This window comes from Bidens hawaiensis, unplaced genomic scaffold (assembly GCF_021521415.1).
Source record: "Bidens hawaiensis isolate Kalapana, Puna unplaced genomic scaffold, B.hawaiensis_p1.1 tig00011192_1, whole genome shotgun sequence".
Taxonomy (NCBI): Eukaryota; Viridiplantae; Streptophyta; class Magnoliopsida; order Asterales; family Asteraceae; genus Bidens; species Bidens hawaiensis.
This window is the reverse complement of record NW_027491870.1, coordinates 679872-707157: the sequence shown is the minus strand read 5'-3', so window position 1 is coordinate 707157 and position 27286 is coordinate 679872. Positions and strand designations below refer to the sequence as shown.

General features: G+C 35.4%; 4 protein-coding genes and 1 pseudogene across 4 annotated transcripts; 4 read left to right on the top strand and 1 right to left on the bottom strand.

Moving 5' to 3' along the window:
- Positions 1-905: 905 nt before the first annotated feature.
- LOC143537458 (ubiquitin-like-conjugating enzyme ATG10) lies at positions 906-10620 on the top strand. Its single transcript, XM_077031228.1, has 6 exons — positions 906-1000; positions 8143-8527; positions 9217-9276; positions 9348-9453; positions 10020-10117; positions 10230-10620. The coding sequence occupies exons 1-6, from the start codon at positions 906-908 to the stop codon at positions 10461-10463; spliced, it is 978 nt and encodes a 325-aa protein (XP_076887343.1). The 3' UTR covers positions 10464-10620.
- Positions 10621-11728: 1108 nt separating this feature from the next.
- LOC143537503 (photosystem I reaction center subunit XI, chloroplastic-like) lies at positions 11729-13110 on the top strand. Its single transcript, XM_077031260.1, has 2 exons — positions 11729-11928; positions 12528-13110. Exons 1-2 carry the CDS (start codon positions 11779-11781, stop codon positions 13017-13019), a joined length of 642 nt encoding a protein of 213 aa, XP_076887375.1. The 5' UTR covers positions 11729-11778; the 3' UTR covers positions 13020-13110.
- A 2749-nt stretch (positions 13111-15859) lies between these two features.
- LOC143537491 (uncharacterized) lies at positions 15860-18504 on the top strand. The gene is made up of 3 exons (XM_077031249.1): positions 15860-15985; positions 16049-16338; positions 18074-18504. Exons 1-3 carry the CDS (start codon positions 15978-15980, stop codon positions 18358-18360), a joined length of 585 nt encoding a protein of 194 aa, XP_076887364.1. The 5' UTR covers positions 15860-15977; the 3' UTR covers positions 18361-18504.
- A 1702-nt stretch (positions 18505-20206) lies between these two features.
- Positions 20207-22657, top strand: LOC143537490 (uncharacterized). Its single transcript, XM_077031248.1, has 2 exons — positions 20207-21241; positions 22215-22657. The coding sequence occupies exons 1-2, from the start codon at positions 20240-20242 to the stop codon at positions 22374-22376; spliced, it is 1164 nt and encodes a 387-aa protein (XP_076887363.1). The 5' UTR covers positions 20207-20239; the 3' UTR covers positions 22377-22657.
- A 443-nt stretch (positions 22658-23100) lies between these two features.
- On the bottom strand, positions 23101-23929 carry LOC143537489 (calmodulin-like protein 3 pseudogene; annotated as a pseudogene).
- Positions 23930-27286: the final 3357 nt, after the last annotated feature.

Here is a 27286-nt window from a genome sequence, read left to right as displayed (position 1 = left end):
CAATCATATAAGTTATGCATCTCCATCACGAGGACATAATCAGATTAATTTTTATAATGTAGGTGAACAAATTGGTACATTTTAAGGATGTGCACAAGCAATTCGATGCGGTTTGTTGGTTTGATTCGGTTTGTTGGTAATTAACTGTGTCATCCCTAACAAGCCGACCCAGGTGTTCCTAAACGAGTTAGTTTACGAACATAAGGGTTCAGGGTTTATTTAATTTTCTTGTTGAGTAATAATCCCAACTAAGTTTATTGCCACCGGTGGTCCCAAATTTTAGAAAGTTTGTCCTCAGCGGTCCTCCGTTAAAAAGGAATTAACGACGTTATTTTTTTTCTTAATTTCAACTAATGTTTTAAGGTTTTTTTATCAGAATGAGGATATGAGTCGACTGATATAAAAATTAACTCGAAACGGTGATCCAGACGACTTAATATTCGGGTTCTATTTCCGCTATTACCCGAACCGAGACGTTAAAACCCGTTGAAGTTTTGAAAATAAAGTTTGAAGATCTTGAAAATAAAGTGGGAAATAAGCGTGTTTGAAGCATTCTTCTTGTAGATTCGGATGTTCGGGATCTACAAGTGCCGGATCCGGGTGTTTCGGGAACCGTTCCGCCATACGCAGAAAATCCGGCGACCCTACGGTTCTTTTCGGTAACTGCTAGCGGTGGTAGATGGTGGTTGTCCGGGTTTCGAGTTATAAAAAAAATATCATTTTCCGGTTAGTTTTTCCGGCGAAGAAAGAAAGAAAGATGGCGGCGGTGACAGGTGGCTGTGGAGCCGGTGTTTGAAGTGGTGGTGGATGGGTTTGAACCAGATGTCGTTTTTCCGGCAAAATTACCGGCCATCGGTTTTCCGGCATGGGCCGACGGCGCGTAGCTGGTGAATGTGTGATAAAAGATGGCGGCGGTAGTAGCCAGATTTGGGTTCCGAGGCGCGTTTTGCCTACAGTCGGCTTGTCACCGGATTCCGGCGGCCGGAAATGAATGGGCAAGGTAAATGGCGGCTGGTGGCTTAAGGTTTCAAGTGGTTGTGGTGAACGGCGACAATGTTTGGGAGTGGTGATCGGAAATGGAGTTCAAAAAAAAATAATTCCGGCGATGGTGGCCGGAATCCATTTTCCGGTGGGGCTCCCGTGGCCGGAATGGCGGCTGGGTGGTGATGGTAGGCTGCCATGTTGATAATAAGTTCACTTGTCTTTGTGCCCTAATATGTATGGGTCTTGGGCTTGGGTTGGTTTGGGCCTTGAATGGTGTTAAAATAACGTGGATTGGGTTAAGTATGTGTTGGGCTGGTCATGGTTCTAGTCCAACATTTATTTTTGGTGAGCCCACTTATTTTATTCACTTTTTCTAAGCTATTTAGAGCCGGTTCAAGCCGATAAATAATTATATGTTCGGGATTGACCAAACTGAAGAAAGTCAATATTTGCTCGGGTTTTCATCGTTGTTGGACCGTGTTAAAAGCATGTTATTTCTACGTTATTTTCGAGGCGTTCGAGAAGGTGGTGAACTTTGAACAAATTGGATACGAATTTGGACTTAAAGAGGAAATAACAAGCTTTGTTCATTTGATCGTGATCCCCGGTAGTTCTTCTAAACCTATAGTGCTTGAAGATCCAAGATGGATAAAGAAGCGATAACTCCTTCATGAATGAATTAGGTGGATCATACCTTTAGGGGGTGATCGAAGAGGCTTCGGCTTTATCAGGTTGATTCGTGAAGATGCGAGACACGGTTCGACAATGTTTTGATATCATAAGTCAAGGGGGTGATTGTAAGGCCAATATTTGTGACTTGCGATATCAAATTACGAAACCATTATATATTTTAAGGTCAAGTTAATAATTAAAGCCGACGAGAAACCGGACACGAAACGAGAGCTTCATGAACACGCATTTAGCTTCAACGGTGAAGAGATCTTCTAGTTTACTTGTATTATGCTATAAATATGGACTTGTATTTCTATTTTAGTGTGTTTTGTAAGATGTAAATCACCACCCAAGGGGAGCTCACCTTGGGTGGGTTGGTTCTTAGTTTATTATATAAATCTTTTAACCGATTACGGAGTCATTCACTATACTTATTATCTTTATATTTTTGTTCGATCGTTTGATTTACCGCACCCGTCTCGACACGTCTATCGAGAGCAAAACCGTTCGGTGGTCGTTTTGGGACCTACATGTTCTTCAATCTTACTTGTCCGTCCATTTTTACACTATATGTATCATCTTCCTCATAATCCATTCACATATCTTCATCAACTCTAGGTCTTTAATCAAAACCGTTTGCTATGGTTTAAACATTCGGAAGTTTAAACCGTTTGCTATGGTTTAAAATCATGAAGTTTGAGAGGGGTGATCAAGTGGAGGTTATTGATTTTGATTCAAGACTTACAGTGTGTTCCCGAGTTTCATTTAAAGGAGGAAATGGAAGGAAAACGAGGGATGAAAAAAATATGTTGTGTTCTCGAGTTTCATTTAAGAAAGGAAAATGAAGGAAAATATTAAAATGGTGTTCCCGAGTTTCATTAAAATAAAGAAAATGATGGAAGGGAAGAGAAAATGATCTAGTAAAATACAAGAATTAGTATCTTTTCAAATTGGAAAGGTTTAGAAGGAAAATAAAATTAAAAGAAAGAGAAGATACCAAAAGAAAAGATAAGAAAAGAAAACTTTATTTTCCTTGCATTTCTTTTCATAAATGAAGATATTAATGAATTATGAAGAAGATGATACATGTCGTGCAAAAAAAAGGATGATACATATAATGTAAATATGGACGGACAAATAAGATTGAACTACATAATCGTCTCCTTAGTACAAATTAAAAAAGATTTGTGTCTTGAAAGATAAATTTGTAAAGCACGTTTTTCCATGTGTTCATAATTTGTATGGATCAGATAAGAATCCTTAATAAACCGTCTGTTAAGACAACTTTTAATATTAAGATTTAGTGAAGAAATATGGACGGGTCCCTCAATATTTGCAAAAATATCATCCCTTTTGTACAAATTTACCAAATAAGTGTCTTGAACGACAAAATTAAATAGCACATTTTCCATGTGTTTAAAATTTGTAGGGGTCAGATAAGAAACATATATAATCTGTCTGGCAAGAAAGCTTTGGAGAATAATTTTAGTGAAATAATATGGACGGGTTCCTAAATACTTATAAATCTATGGTCTTCTTAGTAAAAATTCACCCGAAATGCGTCTTGAAAGACTGAATTTGAAGGCATAATTTCCCATGTTTTTGGAAGCTGAGGGGATCCGTTAGGAAAAATTATTAAATCGTTGGAAAAGACTGTTTTTTTAGAAGAACATTTAATGGAAAATATGGACGGGTCCCAACATTTGAAAAAAAACCGTCGAATTTTGAAAAAGTTTGACACTTGTCAGAATTCTATTGGTCTAAAGATTTTTCCAGATCTCGTATCCTTAGTCCAAATTTGGTGGGCTATTTTGCGAATGTATAGGAATTTAGGGCTATTTACCCATTTCTCTCTCCTCAAAAAGGTCATTTTGGGAATTTTCCCATAAATTTAATGTGTTGTAAACAGCTAGGGTGAGCAGACCTTACCTGTCAACTGATAACTGAATCTTAACCAAACCTAATTAACCGATAACCGGGATTAACTAAAGGTTATGGTTATGATTATTTGATTAACTGAGCGTTGACCAACCCGAACCAAAAAGAATTGAGGCGCATGCTTACTTCGAGATGAATATATGTGGACTTAGTATATGCGTCAAATGTCGTAACGAAAAATCTTGAGAGTATTTGTATCTAACTATATATATAATTGTCTACCAAAAAAAATGAGGTGTCGCGATCTGGTTGCTCTCCTCCCCCTTTGGAACCACCAGATTGTTTCATTTTTAAATAAAATGCTCTATTGATGTAGTCTATTTTCAAGGGTATGTGTCTTCTGACGACACGAATCACTCAATCAGGTTCTATCATATAACCCCAAACAACCCTCCTTAAACCCTATTAACGTTTGGCCTCCCTTGCAAACACACTTTCATTCGAACCATTGAAATCAATGGCAAAGTAGCGAACAGGCTCGATCGATAGATGATCAAGAAGCATGTATCGTAACTGCATATTATAATGTAGTACTGTAATTACATGGACTAGTAGCGAGTTATGTTTATAAGTAATAAAATTAATTTATACAAAATTTTCAGTAATAAAACTATGCTTTTTTAATTTTCCACTTGCTAAAATACCATCACGTGGTTTTTCTTTTCATTTCGTAAGGCTAGCACATCTTTTTAGTTTTATATTAACTTTCTCCTGTTATTTATTGTAATAAGATTATTAATTTATTAGTTATTATTTAGTTAATTACACAAATAGTGTTTAGATAATGTTTTGAAAAATAAAATAAGATTGAAAGACTAAATTTTAGATTATATATTGCTTGAAGCCTTGAACTCCTAACCTCTAATTAAATTCATATTGGAAAATATAAAATATTCATTCGCTTTGTCCGTTCTGTCTTTTTATAAATGAAAATAATCAAACTCGCGAGTAAGTAGGGTTTTTCTTATCAATTGGAGTGGGTGGGTTTTGTCGTTTGTGCTTCGAGATGGTTTTAGGTTTCTTTTAAGGGGTGTTTGGATTTGTTTAATTTCTTTAATTTATAACTTATTAAACTTTTGTAAAGGAATAAGGAGTTTGAGATTATTTTTTATGTGAAAGGAAAATTTCATAATGTCGAAACACGAAATGAAATCTGACCCGATCTATGACGATGTTTCCACGGATTTTCGAGATGAACGAACCACGTCTTGATCTTCTTCTTCAGCTGCTTGAGACCTGCAATGGTTTTTTGGGGGTGTGGAGGTGACTGTTAAGATATCCTGAGGATTTCTTGTTCACAGACACAAAAAAGTGGTGGTGGCTCTTATTGAGCATGACCCTTTGATAAGGAGGTGGAGACCTCCTTATATAGAGAGTCTCATGGCCACCATCATGGTACCCTAATGGGCCTGGCCCAGTTAGGGTTACCTCCACAAAACCCCCTCAGCCCAATAACATTGTATTAGTCCATGTAATAAAATAAGCCAAACATAATAGATTTAGGGTCGTAGAACCGGGTTTTAGTACCATACCCCTACAAGCCCCCCAAGTCCAGCGTTGCTCCTGGGCGCGCAAGCGTCTAGGTGGAGTGCTGGACTTTATAAGGTGTGAGGCGGTTTTTTCCCTTTTCTTTGGCCTTGTCTTTATTGTCTTTTGAGTTTTGGGAGGTTTTCTCTATATAAGGAGGTCTCCAAAACTCAATAGATTTAGGTTTTGGGAATATATATATATTCCTCTTAAAGAAAAAAAAACTTCGAAACTCCTTGAAAATATCAATATTATATATATAGGGATGAGGTCAAATAATATATATGTATATAATTTTTTACTTTGTTTTTTTTTTCATTATTCTTATATGTTGATATTGTTTAAAAAAAACTCTCGTATGTATAGTGCATAGCGCATATGTGCAATAGTGTGTATTACATATATTTGATACACACTGGATATGTTTGGTATGGAGTTTTTTAGAAGTTTCTAGCTTTAAGCTTTTAAGAAAAAACTCATATTTGATTAAAAGTCTAATTTGGTTGAAAGAGTTTGAATCTTTTAGGTTAGGATAAAAGTTTGAAACTCCTACTAGTAACGTTTACAAAAAGACTACAAGTTTTTAGTATTTAAAATTACTTAAATAACCTTCAAGATATATACATTTAATATTTTGTTTTTTTAATTATGCATATTTTTGGTCATTTTATACATTTTATGAAAGCTTAGTTATTCTGCCAAACACCTAAATATTTTTGAAAAACTACAGCTACCAGCTACTAGCTTCCAATCACCGCCCCACCAGTTAGTTTTGCCAAAAATACCCACTATATAATAATGTTGTTACTTTTTTTGTGAAATTTGGACCGTAGAAAATGATTTTGAAGACTAGGATGAGCAAATTCGGTACCGGTGCCGAAATCGGTACCGATTTGGTACCGAATCGGTACCAAAGTTTTGAGTTTCGGGATCGGTACGGTACCGGTATATCCCGAAATTTGACCTTCAATACCGGTACTGTCCTGATACCGTACCGATACCATTCGATTTGGCACTGGTACCAAGATTTGATGATTTTCGGCATCGGTTATTTTCGATATCTGTACGATACCGTGCTCATCCCTATTGAAATCGAAGACTATTACTTATTTTATTGGCTAGTTTACACTCCGCATATTTTTCATCATTTTCTTCTTCCATTATTTGTACTTTTAGAAGGAAAAAAAAAAGAGACTTCTGTACATTAAACTAGAAACTTGTCGATTACAATCAAAGTTACTGTATACTTTTTAAAACACTTGATTTTTTCACATATCTAGGTGTAGGGAAGGTTCATGTGCATTTTAATCTTAACATGAGAACGTAGGAAATAATAATAATTTATAAAAAAATGAGAACGTAAGAAACAATACCAACTACAATACCAATCTACATAAACAATGATTTATAATAACAAAGAAAAAAACCTAAAAAATACAACAAAATAATCAAAATCAAGAACAAAATAATAACAGCAAATACCAACAAATACTTATAACAGCAAAAGAAAAAATCTAATAATAACAACAAAATATAAATCAGCAAATACTTATAACGTCTCATAATCGAAAACTAGCAAATACGAACAAAAAATAACAACAAACACCTATAAAAATAAACCTAATAATAACAACAAATTGGTTCTCACTGTTTTCATGTTAAGAATAAAATGTATTTGATCATGTTTCTGTAGGTGTAACCCAAAAAAAAAAAACTAATTATTCGTCTAGAAATTTTTTGATTGTGGTATTAGCAATATTGTTACTTATACCGATTTAGTCAATTTGGTACCTGTAACATACTCGTACATGTACCGGTACACGCGTCGATTCAACTTATTTGTTATTTGTATTGGTACCAACATTGCTGGAGATTTGAGGGAAAAAAACATAAAGTGGTACAAAAACAGGTACCATATCCATTTATACAGATATCGGTACTCATTTTTATTGATTTCCGTTACTAGGGATGTAAACGAGCCGAGTCGAGTCGAGCCAGGGTGTGCTCGAGCTTGAACTTAATCGAGTTGGCTCGAGCTAGGCTCGTTTAGAAATCGAGCGAGCTTCGAGTCAGCCTCGAGCTGTGGGCTTTTTAAACAGCCCTATTAATTCGGTACAAGTACAAACCAACTAGGCCAGCTCGGAAATTTTATCAACTAAATCATTACTTTGAAGAGAAAGGAAACGAAAGGAAAGGAAAGGAAAGGAAAGGAAAGGAAAGGAAAGGAAAGTGAGGGATGAAGACTGTGTTTTAAAGTTTTCTTTAAGAGAATGGAAAGGAAAGGAAAAATTACCATATTGCCCTCATCTCCTTCATATTGGGTCACCTCTCATCATCAAAGTTCCACTACTCTTATCAGGTATTATTAAGTTAGCGTTTTTTTTTTCTAGATCTGATACTTGGTGTCTTGATTGTTTGAGTTCAGTGTTTGTGGTTAAAATAGGTGGCTTGAACTTGTCTTGTGGTTCAGATTTGGATTGTAATTACGTTTCTGTGTAGATGATTTTGTGCAATTAGGATTGAAATTAGGGGTCACTGGTGGCTAGGGTTGATGTAGTAATTGAAATTGAAATTTACATTTTGTGTGCTATTATTAATTAATTAATTAATTATGTTTTTGTTTGATTTTGATTCTCGTTAGTTGATGCTTGGTAGTTATGATTTGTGATGTGTGACATAGTTATACCTATACTGTTACTTTTCTCTTAAAGTTACGGGTCCGGTGGGCGGGCAGGCTTGTGCTGAACCTTTTAACAATTGTTATCCGCTCTTTTAAAGTTAATAATGTATATAAGTGTCAAAAGGCACGCATGCACCATCTTCGACAATCAGAAGAAGCCTGTTGTGTCGCCTCGGAACTGGAAAAAAAAATTGGACAAAAATTAAAGCATCAAAAGTTTATTAATGGTTTCTGCATCAACATTCTGTGGTTTAGAATTCCACAATCAACTTTTTTTAACTATTTCAATTTTCTTGGACATAATGCATTCCACTATAATTCTATAATTGTGTTTATTTTAGAGTGTGCGGCAATTTTTATTTTTCTAGTAATCTTCCAAAAAACAGACTGCCTTTCTTTTTTATATACATAATAGAGTATTTTCAGCAAAGAACACTTTGCCTTACAGTGGAAATTGAAGCCACCGGTTCATCAACATCAGATAGCGTATATCTGAGGTCCACAGTTAGAGAAATGAGTAATAGAGAATGCGACGGAAGCCTCTCGTCAACCAATTACCAAATCGCCGCTAAAGCTTTTGCTACCAACTGGAACACCTTCAATTCCGGTTATCCCGAATGGTTATGGGTTGATTGCTCAAACAGATTAGGGGTTGCAGCCCATGAAACCACTGAAGGATATTTGTCTTTACAGAATGTCTTCTTTAAAAGTCAAAGATCTCTCAAGGTTTGACTTTTACATTAGAATCATTAGTCACATAAATTGCATTCAAACACACTCAATTTGCAATCTAAATCTTCTATGTATTAGTTTCACCTTGCACAACCGAGCTCGAGCCAAGCTTTGACTTTTTTTAAGATAATACACGAGCTCGAGCGGAGCTTAGGCTTGTTTAATGGTTTTCTCAAAATATATAAGAATAAGTAAGAAAGTATATAAATTAATTAGTAAATATTAAACGAGCCGAGTCCAAGCTTGACTAGGCTCCTTTTAACTTACGAAATCATTTTTAAAGCTTGAGCTCGGCTCATGAGTTGTTTGTTCAACCTCAGGCTCCGCTTGGGTTCTGCTCGTTTGTTATTTATTAATTAATTTTATATTTTTTAAATATTTTTATTTATTTTGAGAAAAATCTTAAACGTGCCTAAGCTCCGCTCAAGCTCGTGCATACTTTAAACGATTCAAAGCTCGGCTCGAGCTCGGCTGTGCAAGGTGAAATTAATACATAGAAGTCCAAACGTTAAAACTTAAAAATACACAAGGCTTGAGCTCGGGTTTGTAGATAAGTAAACAAGCTTTATTTGAGTCTTGGGATCTAGGCTCGTTTCAAGTTTTTTATCGATTCGATCCCGAGTAGCTCACGAGCTGATCAGCTCGGTTGCACCCCTGATTTGATCTTCATTTTTTTTATGCAGGAAGAACACTGTGAATGTAGTTCAATTGATTATGAAGAACCTGTTGATGATGCCACTTTGGTATACATGTTTGATTATTAGTATTATTGAATATTTTGGAATCTTGATGAAAATTAGTTTGAATTTTGAAGGTGCAGAGTACTGGTGATGATGATGATGGATGTTGGTATGATTTTCATGTTGTATACAGTTCTTCGTACGGTGTTCCGGTGCTCTACTTTCGTGCACGCAGTAGTGGTATGTTAATCTCTACGCGCGTGTGATTTAACGTGTATATGTGGCAAGATGAGCAGGTTGGGTAACGGGTCACTACATATTTGGATTGTAACGGCCAACGGGTACTTATGGTGCTGTCCCGAACGGGTCTGGTTGGGTTCTTAAATGGCTTCATGAATCTTGAAAACTCTTGTTTTTAATATTCTTGAAACTAATAGGCAGGTTGAATTGGTCAATCTGTTATGTGTAAAAATTATCAACCCTAACCCGCACCCACTTAAAATTGTGTAAACTGAACATGAACCGTTAACGTTTTATCTAAATGTGCTAACAGGTTGGCACGTAAGAATAATGAAGTTGTAAACATGTTAATCTGGTTGGTAGGATGCAAAAACTGGGTTAAACGGGTCATAAACGGTTTAGTGGGTCGACCTGTTTAACCAAACACGACCCATTTTTTTTATAAATGATGCTAACTCAAAACCTGATTTTTGTCGTGTCGTTTATTTGATCCCTAATTACATTCAAAATTAGTTACATTTTCGGTCTTTATGATTTTCGAAACCTGTGTTTGTAAAAATGTGCAGATGGGCAACCTTTGAACAAGGATGGACTCGAAAAGAATCTACCAACCGAATCCGCCAAGGTGATGACAGAATCCAAATGGACCTTTATAACTCAACAAGTAAGTTTTTATTTACCTCAAATTCATTGATTATTTTGCATGTAATAATTAATACTCTATTTCACATAATTGTTTAAAGTTCATTTATGCTTTCACTTTATTTGTAATGTAGGAGCACCCGTATTTGAATAGACCATGGTACACGTTACATCCGTGTGGGACAAGTGAGTGGATGAAGCTACTTCTTGCTGGTGAGAACTCAGCAACCGAAAACAGAAACGAGCAATACTTGGTATCGTGGTTTTCAGTTGTTGGTCAAGTTTTTGGTCTGAAATTGCCTTTTGAAATGCTAAAAAGCGTTAGCGTACCGATTTGTGAAAAAAGTAGGTTGGTTAATTCCTTATGAGAATTACATTATTAATACAAAAATAATGTTACATAGTTAATATACTCTGTTATTTTGTACTTTTCTAGTTAATTTTTTATGTGGCATTATCTGTTTATATCCTATTTTATGTCATGTTCTAAAGTAAATGTTAGTTTAATATAAAACACAAAAGCATAGATGGCAAGATAGGACATGGGTCGAAGCCATTTCGTTTGATCATCTTTTGTACGGGTTGGCATTGCTGAAGAACTTATATAATATCGTTGTGTTAACGATGAATACAAAGCAATTTTGTTCAACCAGTTATCTAGATTTTTGAACAAAGCGAGTTTAAAGGCTGTACACGTTAGAAATACTTGCAGCGGATTTTTTTCTCGAGCTCATTTGACCTCCCAGTTATTTACAGATAACAAGTGTTTGGGAGCTTTTATTCCATAGCTAGGATTGAAAAGTAGGCCCTAAACACTAACCAAATGAGAAACATACCACTGGTGGAGGCCGCGGAGCTAATCCACCTTCAACGGGGAACAAAGTCCGCCTTGACAATTTCAGCATCATTCATGCGCTGGAGCGTTTCTGTGAGTGGAAGTGGGAGTGTTACCGAGTCGAGCAACTTGGGAGCTCATCAAGGTGGGCTCGGCAAACCCAAATGGACATTATTTATAGAATTCTTATTTAATATATACATATATTCATATTTATGATCATAAATAAATAATATATTATGCTATATATTAAAACTATAATCACAAATATATAAAAGAAAATAAGTATACATTTGCATAAATAAAATATTTAAAAAATCAAAATAAACGAGCTCGAGTTTCAAAAACTGGCCGCTAGCCGAGTTCTGACTCTTTTAAGTTAAACGAGTCTAGCTGGCAGCCTGCTCGTCTAGACTCTTTTACACCCTTACTTCCTAAGTGAAAGTAACACCAAACCATAACTGGGCTGCGGTTAGGCCCATTATAAAATGAAACTGGGCTTATAAATTTGAAAATCACCCAACCCAAGGATCTCTTTAACTTTATTCAATCAATTTTATTATGTTACCAATCATATTGATTATTGAATATCTATATTTTTATTTTCTTTATTATATATACAGTCACTGACCATAACAAATGTCATCCATAGACTACATTATCTACTCACATGATATGTGATAAGGTGACAAGCCATCCAAATATTCATTGTCCAATAAGGGCCACCCATGTGTACAGAATCATCTTTGGAGGCCATCCCACAAATCTCTTGGTCATAATAAGATTAATAATAAGTCACTCAAAACTGAAGAAAGTCAGAAACTAACTGATCACAACAAGCACCAGCCATGGCTAGCCTCCAGCTCAAGACTGGCTTGACCTCTTCATTGACCACCACAAGGCCGGTTGCACCCAAAGGCCTTTCTGGTTCACCTCTTAGGGCCTTCCCTTCTACCAGGAGATCTTCCTCCACCATCAAAGCTGTTCAAAGTGAGAAGGTAATTCTTTTTTTCTTTTTTTTTTTTTGAGATTTAAATTCAATATCTTTTAACTTTTATATAGAGAAATAATGCATTATGAATCAAATTTTCATGTTTTGATGTTTTGTTTCTGATTTCTGTATTAGTATTAATAACTTAATACCATAAAAAACCAAGATACTTTTTTTATTTTTCACTAAACTAAATTTTGTATGTTAAAGTCCTTCAACTTGTATAAAACACCATGCTTTTGAATATTTTAAAAAAATAATAATAACTTGTTAACTCTTAAATTTGTCAAAATAAGATGATATAATTCCTTTCTTTTTTATGTCATTTTATTAAATTTTGACCAATATATCAAAATTCTTTGTATGTATGTTTTTACAGATTTAGTGACTTTAATATATCAAAATTAGGTTGAGTGATTTTATTTTCTTTCTAAAGTAAGAGAAAATTGGTTGTATTAAATATTAAGTATTAACCCTTTGTAGTAATGAGTTGAAATTGACTACCTTTAAAAATAATGTTTATGTTGAACTCATGAACATATAATCACATATTTTATCTCTTTGAATTTTGTACTTCCATTTGTCTAATATGATAAAATTGTGCAGTCTAATTACCAAGTGATCCAGCCCATCAATGGCGACCCGTTCATTGGAAGCCTCGAGACTCCAGTGACATCAAGCCCGTTAATCGCATGGTACCTCTCAAACCTTCCCGGATACAGGACTGCGGTGAACCCCTTGCTTCGTGGCATTGAGGTCGGGCTAGCCCACGGGTTCTTTCTAGTGGGCCCATTTGTAAAGGCCGGCCCATTAAGGAACACAGAGTATGCAGGTGCAGCCGGATCACTAGCTGCAGGCGGGCTGGTTGTAATTCTTAGCATTTGCTTGACAATGTACGGGATTGCATCGTTTAAAGAAGGCGAGCCGTCAATTGCACCATCGTTGACCTTGACCGGGAGGAAGAAGGAGCCGGACCAGCTTCAAACAGCCGACGGGTGGGCCAAGTTTACTGGTGGGTTCTTCTTTGGTGGGATCTCTGGTGTCATTTGGGCTTATTTTCTTCTTTATGTTCTTGACCTTCCTTACTATGTTAAGTAGGCGAAATTATTCGGGCCGCCTTAAATTTGTATGGAAACATGATCACTTCACTGTATGATATACCTTCTTTATGCTATTGTTTGAATTGCAAGACTTCTAGGCTTTAAACATTACAAGTTTCCTTGAAATATGATGTATTTAACTTAATCTTGGTTTAAAAAAGTGTGCCGGAGGCGAGAGGCGACCTAAGGTGAGGGCCTCTTCGCTTTAAGCTAGTCAAGGCTAGCTTGAGGCGAGATTTTTAGGCGAAAAGCCACCTAAAGCGAAGTTGAGGCGCTCGCCTTTAGTACGCAAGTGGTTTTTAAGCATCTAAATGTTGTACAAAATGTTTTTTAGATTGTATGTGTAGGTAGTTTATATATTAAATCATATATAATGCTTAAATATAGCTACATTATGGGTCGGGATGCTAGAAACTCATGATATGTACATATATAAAAATTATATATATATGTTTGCCTCGTGTACAAAAAGCATTCGCTTTTGCGTCTGGCTCGCTTTTCTTCGCCTCTCGCTTTTTAAAACCGAGAACTCAATACTAAAAAAAGCGCAAACTAATATCATTACTATCTTGTGCATTTGTGCATGTACTTGGAGTTGGGTAGTTCTTCCAAAGACACGCCTTAATATCTCCATTATTCTTTTGCGTTGACATTCTTCACGCGCAAGAAAAACCATAGACACCAGAAGGGACAATGCCATCGATCCCCCACTTACGAGAAACAAACCCCGTAACCCATAGAGATTCAATATTTTTGGTGACACGACCGAAAGTCATTTGACATCGTCGATGATTGACGATGTCACAATCCCTAAGACCTCCTAAATCCTTAGTTATTTTAGAAGTTTCTAGGGATTAAAATATATATTACCGAAAATACCCACCGACCCATGACCTAGTGGTCAATGGTATGGTGTTTGCCCCTAAAAAAAGAAGTGGTTGGTTCAAATCCTTACAAATACTCTTGGCATCTCAAACACGTTGAAATATTTCAAAAACCAAAAAACAGGAAAAGGAAAAGACACACCAGCGAATAATGCATGGAGTGGTTCTCCATTGAAGATAACATTATTTGGTCTATGCTATCAGCTTCAACAGGAATCTAGACACAACAAGGAATTATAAATTTATTTAGATATCAAAGCTTGTGGCAATTAGCTAGAGCAACAAAGTAGTACATGACTTAAATGCTAACCTTTCTATTTTCAACTTTAAGTTAGGAGGAGCACGGAGGAAACAAATGTTTTTAATGATTCTTGGAGACGGCCACCTTATCCTTCATGATCTTCATCATCCAGCCTTCTCAGTCCTCACCCCATTTAGACCACTCACATCGCCATCTAATATTGGTTTGGGTTGCCATGTTCATATAAAAAAATAATAAAAAGTTACTTTTGTTTGTTGCATCTCTACGAACCATTCACTCTAGCAAACTAGTTTGCAACAAATTTCCATGCCAAATGACAGTTATTCATTGGTGTATATTTCTTTTTCTTTTTTCCTTTTTTGTTTCAACAATTAGTTTAACATAAAAATTGAATTTTACTTAATAACATAAGTTATTTAATTTTCTGAAAGTAACTAAAACATAGTCTTATTTAAATTTATTTACGAACATTTCGTTACAAATTTTATAAAAAACAGAGTTTCTTTAAAAAATATGTATTTTTTAAAATACGAATCTGATATAATATTATTGGTTCATAAACTTATCATCTTAAGATTTTTTTATTTATATTTGTAATAATTATAAATTATATCTATTTAATTAAAAGTTAGGTTGAATTTGGTTGTGAATGAGAGTGAAATATTAGGTTAGATTGGGTTGTATAGGTGGAAGAAAGAGAAACTATTTTTTTTAATGTTAGATTGGGTTGGGTTGGGTTGGTTTGTGAATGAGAATAGTCTTAGAACCATGATTTCAAAAAAATCCCAACCCGATGGGTTTCATAGAGAAGATAGTGGTCAATTTCTACCATTGTTCCTTGGGTGTTGTTGGAGTACCGGTGTTGTTGGAGTACCGGTGACTGGAGTTTGTTGGTGGCTGGGAAGTGGGGAAGACAATCGGTAGGCCTGTAAGCAAACCAAATGAACACGAACATAGGCATGTTCGTGTTCGTCTATTTAATTTTAACCAATCACAAACACAAACACTGACATATAAATGAAAATTTTATTTCTTTTTTATTCATGTTCGTTTATTAAGAAAATTGACATGTTCACTCATTTTGTGTTTGGATATAAGTTAACACTAATGAAAAAAAAACAACCTAGTAAATGTCATGTGACATCCAACACTTGATCAATATAATTACTATAGCTTTTGACATGTCACATAGGTATATAATTTTAGAATTCTATTTTATATATTTTTTTTTACTCTTTGTATATTATTTAAAACTATTATTATTATATTTTAGAACGACTACTTTCTTATATTAAGGTTACCGCACTCTTCAAATTTGGAGAGTCAATGCCTCACTCTGGTCATATTATGCTGTTTTAACCGGACTCACGCTGAGCAGAACTCTTTGTTGTAACACACGGTGGGACGAAAACCCGGATGGGCTCGGAATCCGAACTGACAACCTTGTACATGACCTAGCTCAAATCATTCATTAACAATATCCACACAAAGTAACACAAATGAGTATCAAACTTACATCTCTACTAGAGAACCCAAACCTTCCTACCACTAGGTCACAAATGAGAGGATATATATTTGTTATTATTTACTTAGAAACTAAAATAACAAATAATAATAATAATAATAATTGGATAGTTTGATTTGAGAGTCGGGTCACTATAGAATCTATAACATGGTCAAAAGTTAAAAAGCTGCTTTCGTGTGTTGTGGACTAATAAGTACCAATTACCACACTGCCCTTTGTCGTCTTGACTTCACTCAACCAATCCCAAAATAATAACTTCTTCCACAACAAATCAAACCTCCAACAATGGCCGAGTAAGTTATTATTATTATTATTATTATTATTATTATTATTATTATTATTCATACTCTTTACAGATCTAACGGATACTCAACCTACTGCGATCAACAACAGACCAGATCTAGAAACAACACACAATCCACACAATCTACCACAAGCATCCACGTCACCGCACTAGATGGTCTTGTGAACGTTAACTCACTCTTCACCATTGCTGTCTTTGTGGGCCTCTCGCTCACCACACCCGGACAACGGAGTCTCGAGAATCGGTCCGCGTGTGATTCGGACATCTCGGTCGCCAAAAAGTTATTAGTGTTCGAAGTTGTTTCGTTTAGTTTCTTCTTGTTTTCGTCTCTTGTTGCTCAAGGTCAGTTTAACATGTTTCGAGTTTTGAGTTTTTTTAAAACTGTTCGGTTTCGGTTTTTGTTTTACTTTCTCTGTCCCATAAAAGTGTCCACATCTTTTTATTTGTCAAGTTAGAAATGTTCAATTTCAAAATTTATTAGTCAATTTTCAAGTTTATTTTTAAACACACACAACTAACATTAATAAACAATACTTTTGGACCCAATTTCTAAGGGCGTTATCGTCGTTTGATAAGCAAAAAAAAAACAATAATTTAATTCACCTTAGACTTTGTGTTTTTTAAACTAAAACACTTTGTTTATCTTTAAACACACACAACTAACATTAATAAACAATATTTTTGGACTCAATTTCTAAGGGCGATATTGTCATTTGATAAGAAAAAAAAAACAATAATTTAATCTACCTTAAACTTTGTGTTTTTCAAACTAAGACACTTTGACCGGGATAGAAGTAAGGAGTATTGGGCCAAAAATAAAAATTTGTAAAAAATAATGAATTTAGGTCCAAATGTTTTTGTTGCTTTTGTTGAGTAATAATTATCTGATTATTATAATTTTGGGCCAATATATATTGTAATTGTAATTATCAATGTTTTAAAAACTAGTACGTACCGACCGGTACAGATTTTGGTAAGGTAACCAGTATTTTTAGACGGTTTGCTAGAGGGTCGTACCGCCGGTTTTTTAAAAATACCGGTTTTAAAACCAATGGTTTTTTGATATTTTTTTGCGGTCAATATTTTTTAAAAATGGCTTTTAAGCTAGTGGATAAAACTAAAACGAGTAAACACAATAAACAACGATTCGTTAATCAACCAATTTTGTATCCTTCAAATCTAATGTTGGTTTCTTTACATCTTTTATAATTGATTAATATCATATACGAAGTACAAACTCCTTATTTGACTCGATCATTGTTCTTGTGTGATGTTCAGTTCATGTGCATGTGTGATGTTTATTAATGTCCTTTAGGGTTATCTTTTGAGTTGGAGTTGTATTTATTTGGAATTACATGGTAAACTATTTAACCCGGTTGAACCTCCCGGTTCAACCGGTTGTACCATTTTTGAATCAAATCCGGTACGATTAAAATACCGGTTTTTAAAACATTCGTAATTTTAACAAATTCAAAGTAAAAAATTGGAAATTTATAAGTTCAGTTCATTTTTTTATTTTAGTTATAAGCGGTGTTGTAAAAATGGGGCCTAGGCGGTCGATTAATTGACACCTAGGCGCTAGGCATACCCCAAGAGCTTCGATTTTAGCTAATCCGAGGCTCTAGGCGCTAGTCTGTCGAAATCGGTCATAGGCGATCAAAATCGGTTCTAGTCGGATATAATTGGTCCAAATCTCCCAACTCGGCATCTGTCAAAATTGGTCCTAGGCGGATAAAATCGGCCCAAATCACCAAACTGTTTAAATTTTGAACACTTTTAAATATTGATGTGTCTATAAAAATTTCAATCCAATTAATCCTAGGGGTAATTAGTCCTAGGGGTACCTGACCGCCCAACTAGCGCCTAGCAACTTCTGCAACACTGGTTACAAGCAAAACCAAAATGGAACCGAAAGTTCTATTTTTATGAAAACATAAAACCAGACCGGTTATTGTTACGGGTTGGTTTTTCGGTTTTATGTACACGCCTAAATTGTGAGGTTATATACTTATATACTTAACTCATATTTACATAAAGCTGCCTCTAACATTCCACTAGTTACATTGTGTCTAATAAGGTCTTAAACTCGCAATCAATCTGCTCAACAGTAAGGATGCCGATGAGGCGTTCAGGGCGCATATAAATTTAAAGGCGTTGCGGTTCGGAATGCTTGGTTCTGCGCTAGGTTCGGTTATGGGGTGCTTGTTTCTGATGCTGTCGATGGTGAATGTGATTGAGATAAGATTGGGGATGTTGTCGTGTGGGAGTAGGTCTGCGGTTAATGCAGTTGCTTCGATGATTGTTTTGGTGACTTCTGCGCTTTTGGTTTATATTTCGACTGCTGTGTATGCTTTTTTGCATTGATAAGTTGATTATAATCTGTTAACTGATCTAACTTTTTACTTGAATTGTGATTTTCCCTATGGGTTGTTTGATAATCTGTTAACTGCACTTTTGGATTGGAATTAATTTAGATTATTTTTGGAAATCTGAGTATCTTTTTGTCAAATGGTTTGGTTGACTTTTTTAGATTTTCTTCAGTTTGTTTTTTAAATCTATAAAAATTGGCTTAAAACTTTAAAGTGTAGTTCATGTTCCAATTTTGGAATAAGATAAAAAGATATTCTAGTTTAATTTGATAAACATAATTAGCAGATTAATTTTATTTATACGTTAACTTCTTTAAAATGCACTTATATAACAATTCCCTCTTTTCTAATAATGTTTAATCCAATCATAACATTTTTGCATAAACTACTGCTTAATAATAAAATTATAATGTAAAGTTATTATAACAAAAATAATATATAAACTAGTATACATGCTAACCAATGAACCTCACAGCTTGACAAGAATACCACTAATTTAGCTAAATATATTTACGAGTTTGACTCAAAAATGACCCGAACCCATCTAACTATACTATTAAATCAAGATGATTTTTCCACATGTCATTATTATAGGGCATCCTATGAAATGACATGTAAGCAGTTTCTTATTTTATCAAGTCAATCAATTATGTTATATTTAGAAATCCTAATAATATTCTAAATGAATGTATATATACAATTTCGTTAAACATTCTATTATTATGTTGTAAGTTAGCCTTTAAAAATCATGATCTTATCATTTCTCCTAATAACACTGGTCATTATCCAATATTGTATTCAAAGAGATTTTTAGAGATTTATGAATTGTAAAATTCCGTTCATCAATATTTATAACTTATGAATCCATAAGGTATGCTATTCTGTATATATTGAATTTAGTTTTTTGTTGTATTTTTTTAACTATCCGTGTATCACACGGGCTCTATCCTAGTTATTATTATTATAGCATAATTTAGGATTTTCGTGCCTCAAGTCTCTTATTGGGTCATTGACAGCACCATATTGGTGGAAGTTTTCATGAAGAAAACAGACCGAAGGTGACGGAATGAAGGCGAAGGTGATGAAACCGACCGAATTCGTCTAGACTCACCGCCTCAATGCCCAGAATCGAAAATGGCCGGGTTGCCACCACTCGAGTTTTATCGAACGACACCACCTTATTGGTCCACCTCAACTTTTTGCTTTATTTTTTGTTTGAATTTTGGTACAATAATGCACGTAACCGAAATCGACCGAATTCGCGTCGACTTACCGACTCAACACTTAAATTCTACCACCATCCGGATTTTACTGACTTAACCGGCCTAACGCGCCGGGTAAAACACTAGTTTTGAATAAACCCAAATTCAAAAATTTCAAGATAGATTCATGTATTTTCATGTAGAGGTGAAAAAACCCGAACACGAAACCGGACCCGAAAAAAATACCTGAAACCGTTTTTTTATACTCGTGTTTTTAATACCCGATCCTACCCATAGGGTACGGATAGGGTATGTATTTTAGTACCAAAACCCAAACTCGAAACCGGACCAGATTTATACCTGTTAATGCCCGAAACCCAAAACTGGTTCCATACTAGCGGGTATCTGAAAAACCCGATTTGTGCAACTCGATTTTCATGTATTTCTTAAATATAATTAAAGATGGGGTTAACACTAATCGAACCTAATTGTCTAATAGTCAAAAAGTCAAATACCCACCGGCCCATTTACCACATAGGCCCACCAATCCTCGTCCAAATCCTAAACAACTACAATAATCCCACCTTCACATAATTGAATTGAATCCATAAGAACCCTAGAAATCATAATCTGATTTGGGGCTTTTTTGTTTCAATTAATTCAAATCAATCAATGGATTCATTACTAGCAACATATGCATCATCAGATGAAGAAGATGAAGATCAACAACAACAATCACCACCTTCTAAACCAATTCAACCATCCAATTTCTTTTCATCTCTTCCGCCCCCAAAATCACAACCCACAAACCCTAATAATAATAATAATAATAATAACAACAACCCTCAATCAACAAAACCCACTTCTTTATTTTCCAAATTACCTCAACCCAGATCCGAATCATCCGACCCGTTTTCGTTAAACCCTAAACCTAAAAAGATTGTTCAGTTCCGGCCACCGGTGGTTAATAAACCACTTGATGATGATGATGAGGATGATGATGAAGATGCTAAGAATAAAGGGTTACCTAAAAAAGATGATTTTTTACCCGAAGCTCCTTCCGTTAAGTCGTTTTTGTCGAGTATTCCCGCCCCGAGAAACTCGGGTTCCCTCGGTGCGGGTTCGTCGTCTGTGGGCACGGGTAGGCGGTCGATTCTTGATGGTGAAGTTAAAGGGTTGGCGAATTCGAATGTCGTGAAAGACAATGTTGATAATAATAATAGTAATGATATTAATGAGAATAATAATAATAATGCTTACGGTGATCATGCGAATGCGAATGTGGGTGCGACAAGTGCGGATTATGCGGGTTATGATTATGGGAATAATGCAGAGTATCAGAATGTTGGTCCGGATTATTCAGCTTACGGTCCAGCTGCTCCTGTGGGTGATTTTGTAGGGTATGAGAATGTTGGCACGGGTTATGAGGGTTACAGTGATTATGGAAGCTATGGGCAGTACGAAAGTAGGTGGATTGATCGGTCGAGTGGGGATTTGCAGCCGGATGTTTCGGTGGTTGCAGCTGTACAGAGTTTGGCTCGGCCGCCTGGGAAACGAGGGAGGAATGAGATTCCTCAGGAAGTGATTGAGGTTAGTCAGGATGAGTTGATGAAGAATCGTCCGAGGGAGGATCAAGCTAAGTCGACTGGTATCGCGTTCGGGCCTGCGTATCAGGTAATGACACACTTATTCATTGATTGTTAAGGTTTTAGGGGTTAAGGACTTGAGTCAAATTGTATGAGGCCCGTGAATCGTAATTGCTTTTGTGCGTGGTTTGAAAAGTCGCGCATTAGGCATGATACGCATGAGATGATACGGTGATGAGTTCGTATCGGTGCAGTTGGTTCGCACATCACATGACGTGATGCCTTATGCAGTATATTAGTATTTGAACAAATTAGTTCATTGATTGAATAAGTCTTACGAGAGATTATGAGAAATTAAAATATCATCTATAAATATATTTTTGAGCATTTTCTTCATACTCACTCCGTCCCTCTACAAGTGTCATGGTTTGAAAAACACAAAGTTTAAGAAAGTTTGAATGATTGCATTTTTTGCTTAACAAATGACTATAATGCCCTTGACATATATAAAAAGACAAAATTTAAGAAAGTTTGAATGATCGTATTTGTGTAAGGGTAAACTTGGAAATTAGTTAATAAATTTTGAAAGTGGACATTTGTAATGTGACAAACTAAAAAGGAAATGTGGACACTTTCAAAGGGACAGAGGGAGTAATAAAAACGTCGCATACATGATCTCTGCGCATCGGCTTATAGGATCGAAATGCATCGGACACACACATTTTAAAGCCAAGCTTTTAGATTGTTAGTATTACTTTTTAGGTTGTGTATGGAGGTTATTAAGTTATTTGTATGTTAAGTCGTATAAAGAGGTTTCCTATATAAAGTTTAGGTACATGATGATAGAAATATATCAGAAACAGAAAAAATATTATATAAATACGTTGCATCTTGCTATGATTTCTTTTGCGCCAGTCGCCTCGGTTTAAAAATAAGAAGGGTATTTTAAAAAAATATAACATGGGTTATTGGTTTACAGTTTAGTATACTCTAATATATAAAATAACACAATTTCATAATTCATATGTACTCAATCTTGATACTGTTTTGATAACTTGCAGCCTACTTCTTCAGCCAAAGGGAAGCCATCGAAGCTGCATAAAAGGAAACATCAAATCGGATCTTTATATTTTGATATGAGATCAAAAGAGAGTGAACTTGCAGAACGTCGATCAAAAGGGTTTCTCACGAAAGCAGAAACACATGCCAAGTATGGTTGGTGAGCGAGTTCATGTTGTATGTGTACACTCTTTTTCACATTTCTTCATTTTTCACATGTTAGTTTCCCATAAACATTCGTCTTTTATAATGAAAAAGGTTTTAAAGATTGTTTGTTACAATGCTGAATCATGTATGTGATATGCCATTTTCGTTTCTTGATGGATGTTTGGAGCGATTGCTTTGGGCTTTGGTTTAAACCTTGGTTTCAAAATATTGTAGCAATCTTGATCATTTATGATTGCATTGTGGTTCTTACAAGCTTTCTATTATACAATGTGATGCTCGCTTTTTTAGGTGTGCTGATTAACCTATTGAAACCGACCAGTCCACCCAAACGATACGAACTCTGTGGTTTTAGAACTTGAAATTATACGTGTAAACCTGAATCGATCATTTAACGTTTATTATATATTTTTCTATTTCAGAAATATATAGTTATTTATATATGTGTTATATTTATAAAGCGTCTGTAATCGACACGTCAAATCTTCAAAACCGATCATCTTGCATATCAAACCAATACGGCCAATTTAATATACTGTATTCTGAAACTGTAGTTAGCAGTTCGGCTCAGTTACCAAAATTGGCTGAACGAGTATCACGGTGTATGAATGTATGATTTCAAAATTCATGCTTTATGATCAAACTTAAATTTTTCTCTTTGTGATGGTCATAATCTTGTTAATGAGGTCTTAAAATACGAATCGAACAAACACGAAACGTAAGGAAATTAAGGATTCTTATATTCAATCTGAAATCAAATAAAAAGATACATGGTGATGAAACAAGATGTCAATGGACAAACTAGAGTTCAATAGATGATAATCAAGTGGGATCCAATATTCCAAAGGCACCACCTTTCATCATCTTCCTAAACTCTTTATAATCGACCGTCCCATCTCCATCATCATCCATTTTCTTCACCATCATCCGACAATCCTCAACCGTTCGACCTTGATCCAAACCAAGCGAACCCAAGACCGAGAAAAGCTCCTCAACCGTGATGAACCCATCTCCATTTTGGTCAAAAACCTTAAAAGCCTCTTTCATTTCCTCTTCTTCGTCCCCCTCCATTATTATTACTTGGTACAACCTCTCGAATTCCTCCATGTCAACCGACCCATCATCATTCGTGTCTATATGATCAATCATAAGTTCAAGATCCTTCTCGGATATAACAATGCCAAGACGATCAAGAAAGTTGGATAGCTCATGCATGGTGATCTTGCCATCACCATCGTGATCAAACATTTTGAAGAAGTGATGGATTTCGCATAGATCCATTACGGTCGATAGAAGGATTGCAAGGAGAGGGACTTAAAAGATGGGTGAGAAATTAGGCTAAGGAGATTGGTGTTAGAAAATGATTAGGATTAGTAGCTTATATAATGATGGATTTGAAAAATTAGTGGGAAGGAGGAAAATAAGGATTCCCATGAAAATAGTTGATTGTTTGGTTATATATGATGAGCTTCAAATATTAAAGGTATCCCAAAAGAAGACCACAAAAAATCAAGTAGATATGGATTATTATAAGATAATTAATTGAACATATTAAAAAGAAATTTCTAGGTCCTGCATATAGTGATTACATCGAAACAGAAAGCAAGCTTAGCACACATTTCTTCATGTTCAATCACCTTTTTTTAACATCAAACTGATTGGGTTAAATTCATCAACGAGCTCGATTATGCTTTTATCAAAAGATTGAGTTGTATGGGGGTAAAATAACACAGTTTATTATACCATATAACTAGTTGTATTGTAATTCACATGCGTAAATGGACCCAAATCCCATCACCCATAAAACCAGCAGCATAAATGTGGCGTGTTCTCATTCCTTCGTATGCTTGTTACGCAAAACCAACTTTTGGTTTAGCAAACAACAATCATCCAGGAAGCCTGAAGCCTCCTGTGACGTTTTACTGATTATTCTGTGATGGTTTTTCAAGAACACCTATGATAAGATAACCTTGTTGAGGAGTGAAGTGTTATTATACATGTTTAAGAAGTTAGTATTTGATGTTTAACCAACATAGGTGATGTCTTTGCTCGCTTTGTTATGTTTAAACCATTAGTATGTGTTGATTTTGTTCTCAGACGATTAAAATGTGTTGTTTTGCTTATTACTATGTGTTGCTTTTTTCAGTACCAACTAAGATAACCTTGTTGACATAGGGATGTGTTGTACATGTTTAAGAAGTTGGCGTGCTGGGTAACACTCTATGTTGGCTTAGGGCCGGCAATTGAACACCTGTTTAAAACACAATTAGACTTGTTAATCAAAAAAATACGGTATGTGATTTTTTTATTTTCTTAAATTAATAATTGAAATTAGTAGGCTAAACTCCATCATTTTCCCTTATTGATACATGAAACCTAAATCTAACTTATATTCACAACATATAAAGCAGTTAAACGAGTCGTGTTTATTTTGATACTTGTTTTAAGCGAATCGTTTATAGCTTGTTGGACCCGTTAATACACAAATTGCCAAACTTTTACCTCTTATCGTACCATTTACTTTCAGTCAGTTGTAATGTGTTATTTTGGAAATACTTCAAAATTGTTTCGGAATACTTCAAAACATAATCTTATTAGATTTCATACCGATCAGTAGTTTTCATCTAGTCTTATGAACCCTAATTGCAAATCTGTCAAGTTTGTTTATCTATCGTCGATCTGTTTCGTCAATACCTCAGCTTTTCTTATGCTATTTTGATAAAATTTGGGTCGTGATCTCTTAAAAGGTTTCAAATAGCTTCTTAATCCTAGTTTCTCCCATATTCTATAAGAGAAACAATATCTTCATGATGTTTTGCATTTCATTCCAAAATCTCCAAACATCCCAAAATGGGACTGCAAGTAACGATCGATTCTATTTATAGCACCAACAATCGGTGTTTGACCATCAATTTCCGTTAACCTTCACAAAATCTGCCAACAATTTAGACATTTCAGCCCTCTCCACAATAGATCCACAAACACATTACCCCTTCCTGCTTCTAAACACCAACATTTTTTACTTGTTGCCCGACACATACCATTAAAGCGGCCCGTACCTATTTTTGTCAAAACATGCTCTAAACCAAACCAAAAGAACATGTAGCGATATGTTATCCCACCCGACGCAATCCATTCATTTTGCCATATCAAATCATTTTAGAGCAACATGTCAACAAATATCATGTTGCTTTTTGCAGTAGTCTTCACCAGGGGTCGGTGCGCCAGTGGGGGATACTGATTTCTTTCCTGTAGAGGTAGGTCTTCACCAGGGGTCGGCGTTGAGCCCGTTTCTTTTTGCAGTAGTCTTGGATGAGTTGTCAAAGTCGATTCAGGAGACTCTCCCGTGGTGCATGATGTTCGCAGACGATATTGTGTTACTTGCTGAGAAAAAACAAGATCTAAACATGAGGCTTGAGGAGTGGCGAACAACCTTAGAGACAAAAGGTTTAAAGATTAGCCGATCTAAGACGGAGTACCTCCACTGTGATTTTGGTGGGATAAACGACAATGAAGACACACAGATCACAATTGAAGGGCAGGTGGTCCCGCAGGTAACGAAGTTCAAGTATTTAGGATCTTTTGTACAGAGCGATGGGGAATTAGACAGTGATGTGACCCACCGAGTTCAGGTAGGATGGTGTAGATGGAAAGCAGCCACAGGTATATTGTGCGACAAGAGTTTCCCGACTAAACTAAAAGGAAAATTCTATAGGGTGGCAGTTAGACCTGCAATGCTATATGGAACAGATTGTTGGGCCATCAAAAAGGCACAAGTGCGGAAGATAGAGGTAGCAGAAATGAGAATGCTACGTTGGATGTGTGGGCACACAAGGCTAGACCGAATAAGAAACGTTGTGTTTCGCGAGAGATTAGGGGTGGCGAACATAGCAGACAAGATAAGAGAGTGGAGATTGAGATGGTTTGGACATGTAAAGAGAAGACAGACGACGAATCCTGTTAGATCCGTAGAAAACATTACTATAGAGGGGAGGAGGGGTAGAGGACGACCGAAATTGACTTGGGATGAGAGGATTAGGCATGATTTGATAGACCTAAACCTCTCCGAGGACATGGTTGAGGATAGGAATTCGTGGAGAAGTAGAATTAAAGTTAAGGATTTTTAGAGAGAATTGAATACCTTAGGGCTTAGACTTAACTTATTTAGTCCACATACCATAATGGTATTTCCCTTGCATATATTATTATTATTATTATTATTATTAGCTTTTATATAGCTGTTAAACTGTGATCTTATTATTAATATTATATAATAATATTAATATTAATATTATTATAATTAGTAGTAGTTTTTATATAACTGTTAAAATTTGATTTCCTTTATTTTGCTTTATTTTCCTTTATTTTGCTTCATACGCATGTTCTTAGAGCCGAGGGTCTCTCTGGAAGCCACCTCTTTATTCCTTTGGATAGAGGTACGGTGTGCCTACATCCCACCCTCCCCAGACCCTACTTATAGCTTTGCTGTCGGTGGGATTTTACTGGGCATGATTGATTGATTGATATATTGATTGATATGTCAACAAATATCATGAAACCTAGAACTTCATATAATAGTAGTGGAGCAACACAAAGCCAAACAAAAGCCCATCTAATATTATAAGAATAAAAAGACTAGATGGTAAATCAATAGCTTCAAACTAAAGTACTAAACTGATAATATTATTATTTGACCTAACTTCAAAAAGAATGTAAGTGGTTCCAAGATGACAAAACTTTCCTGCCTACAAAGTACAATCTGTGACTTTAATGTTCCAATGAAGGTGCTTTAAGCACTTGCATGAAGAACCTCAAGTGTAAAAAAAATGAACTTCAAGATTCAAGAGTAACATCATGATAAACAATCTAAAAATCAAAAAAGCCAACAATCTCAGATTACAAAAAAAGA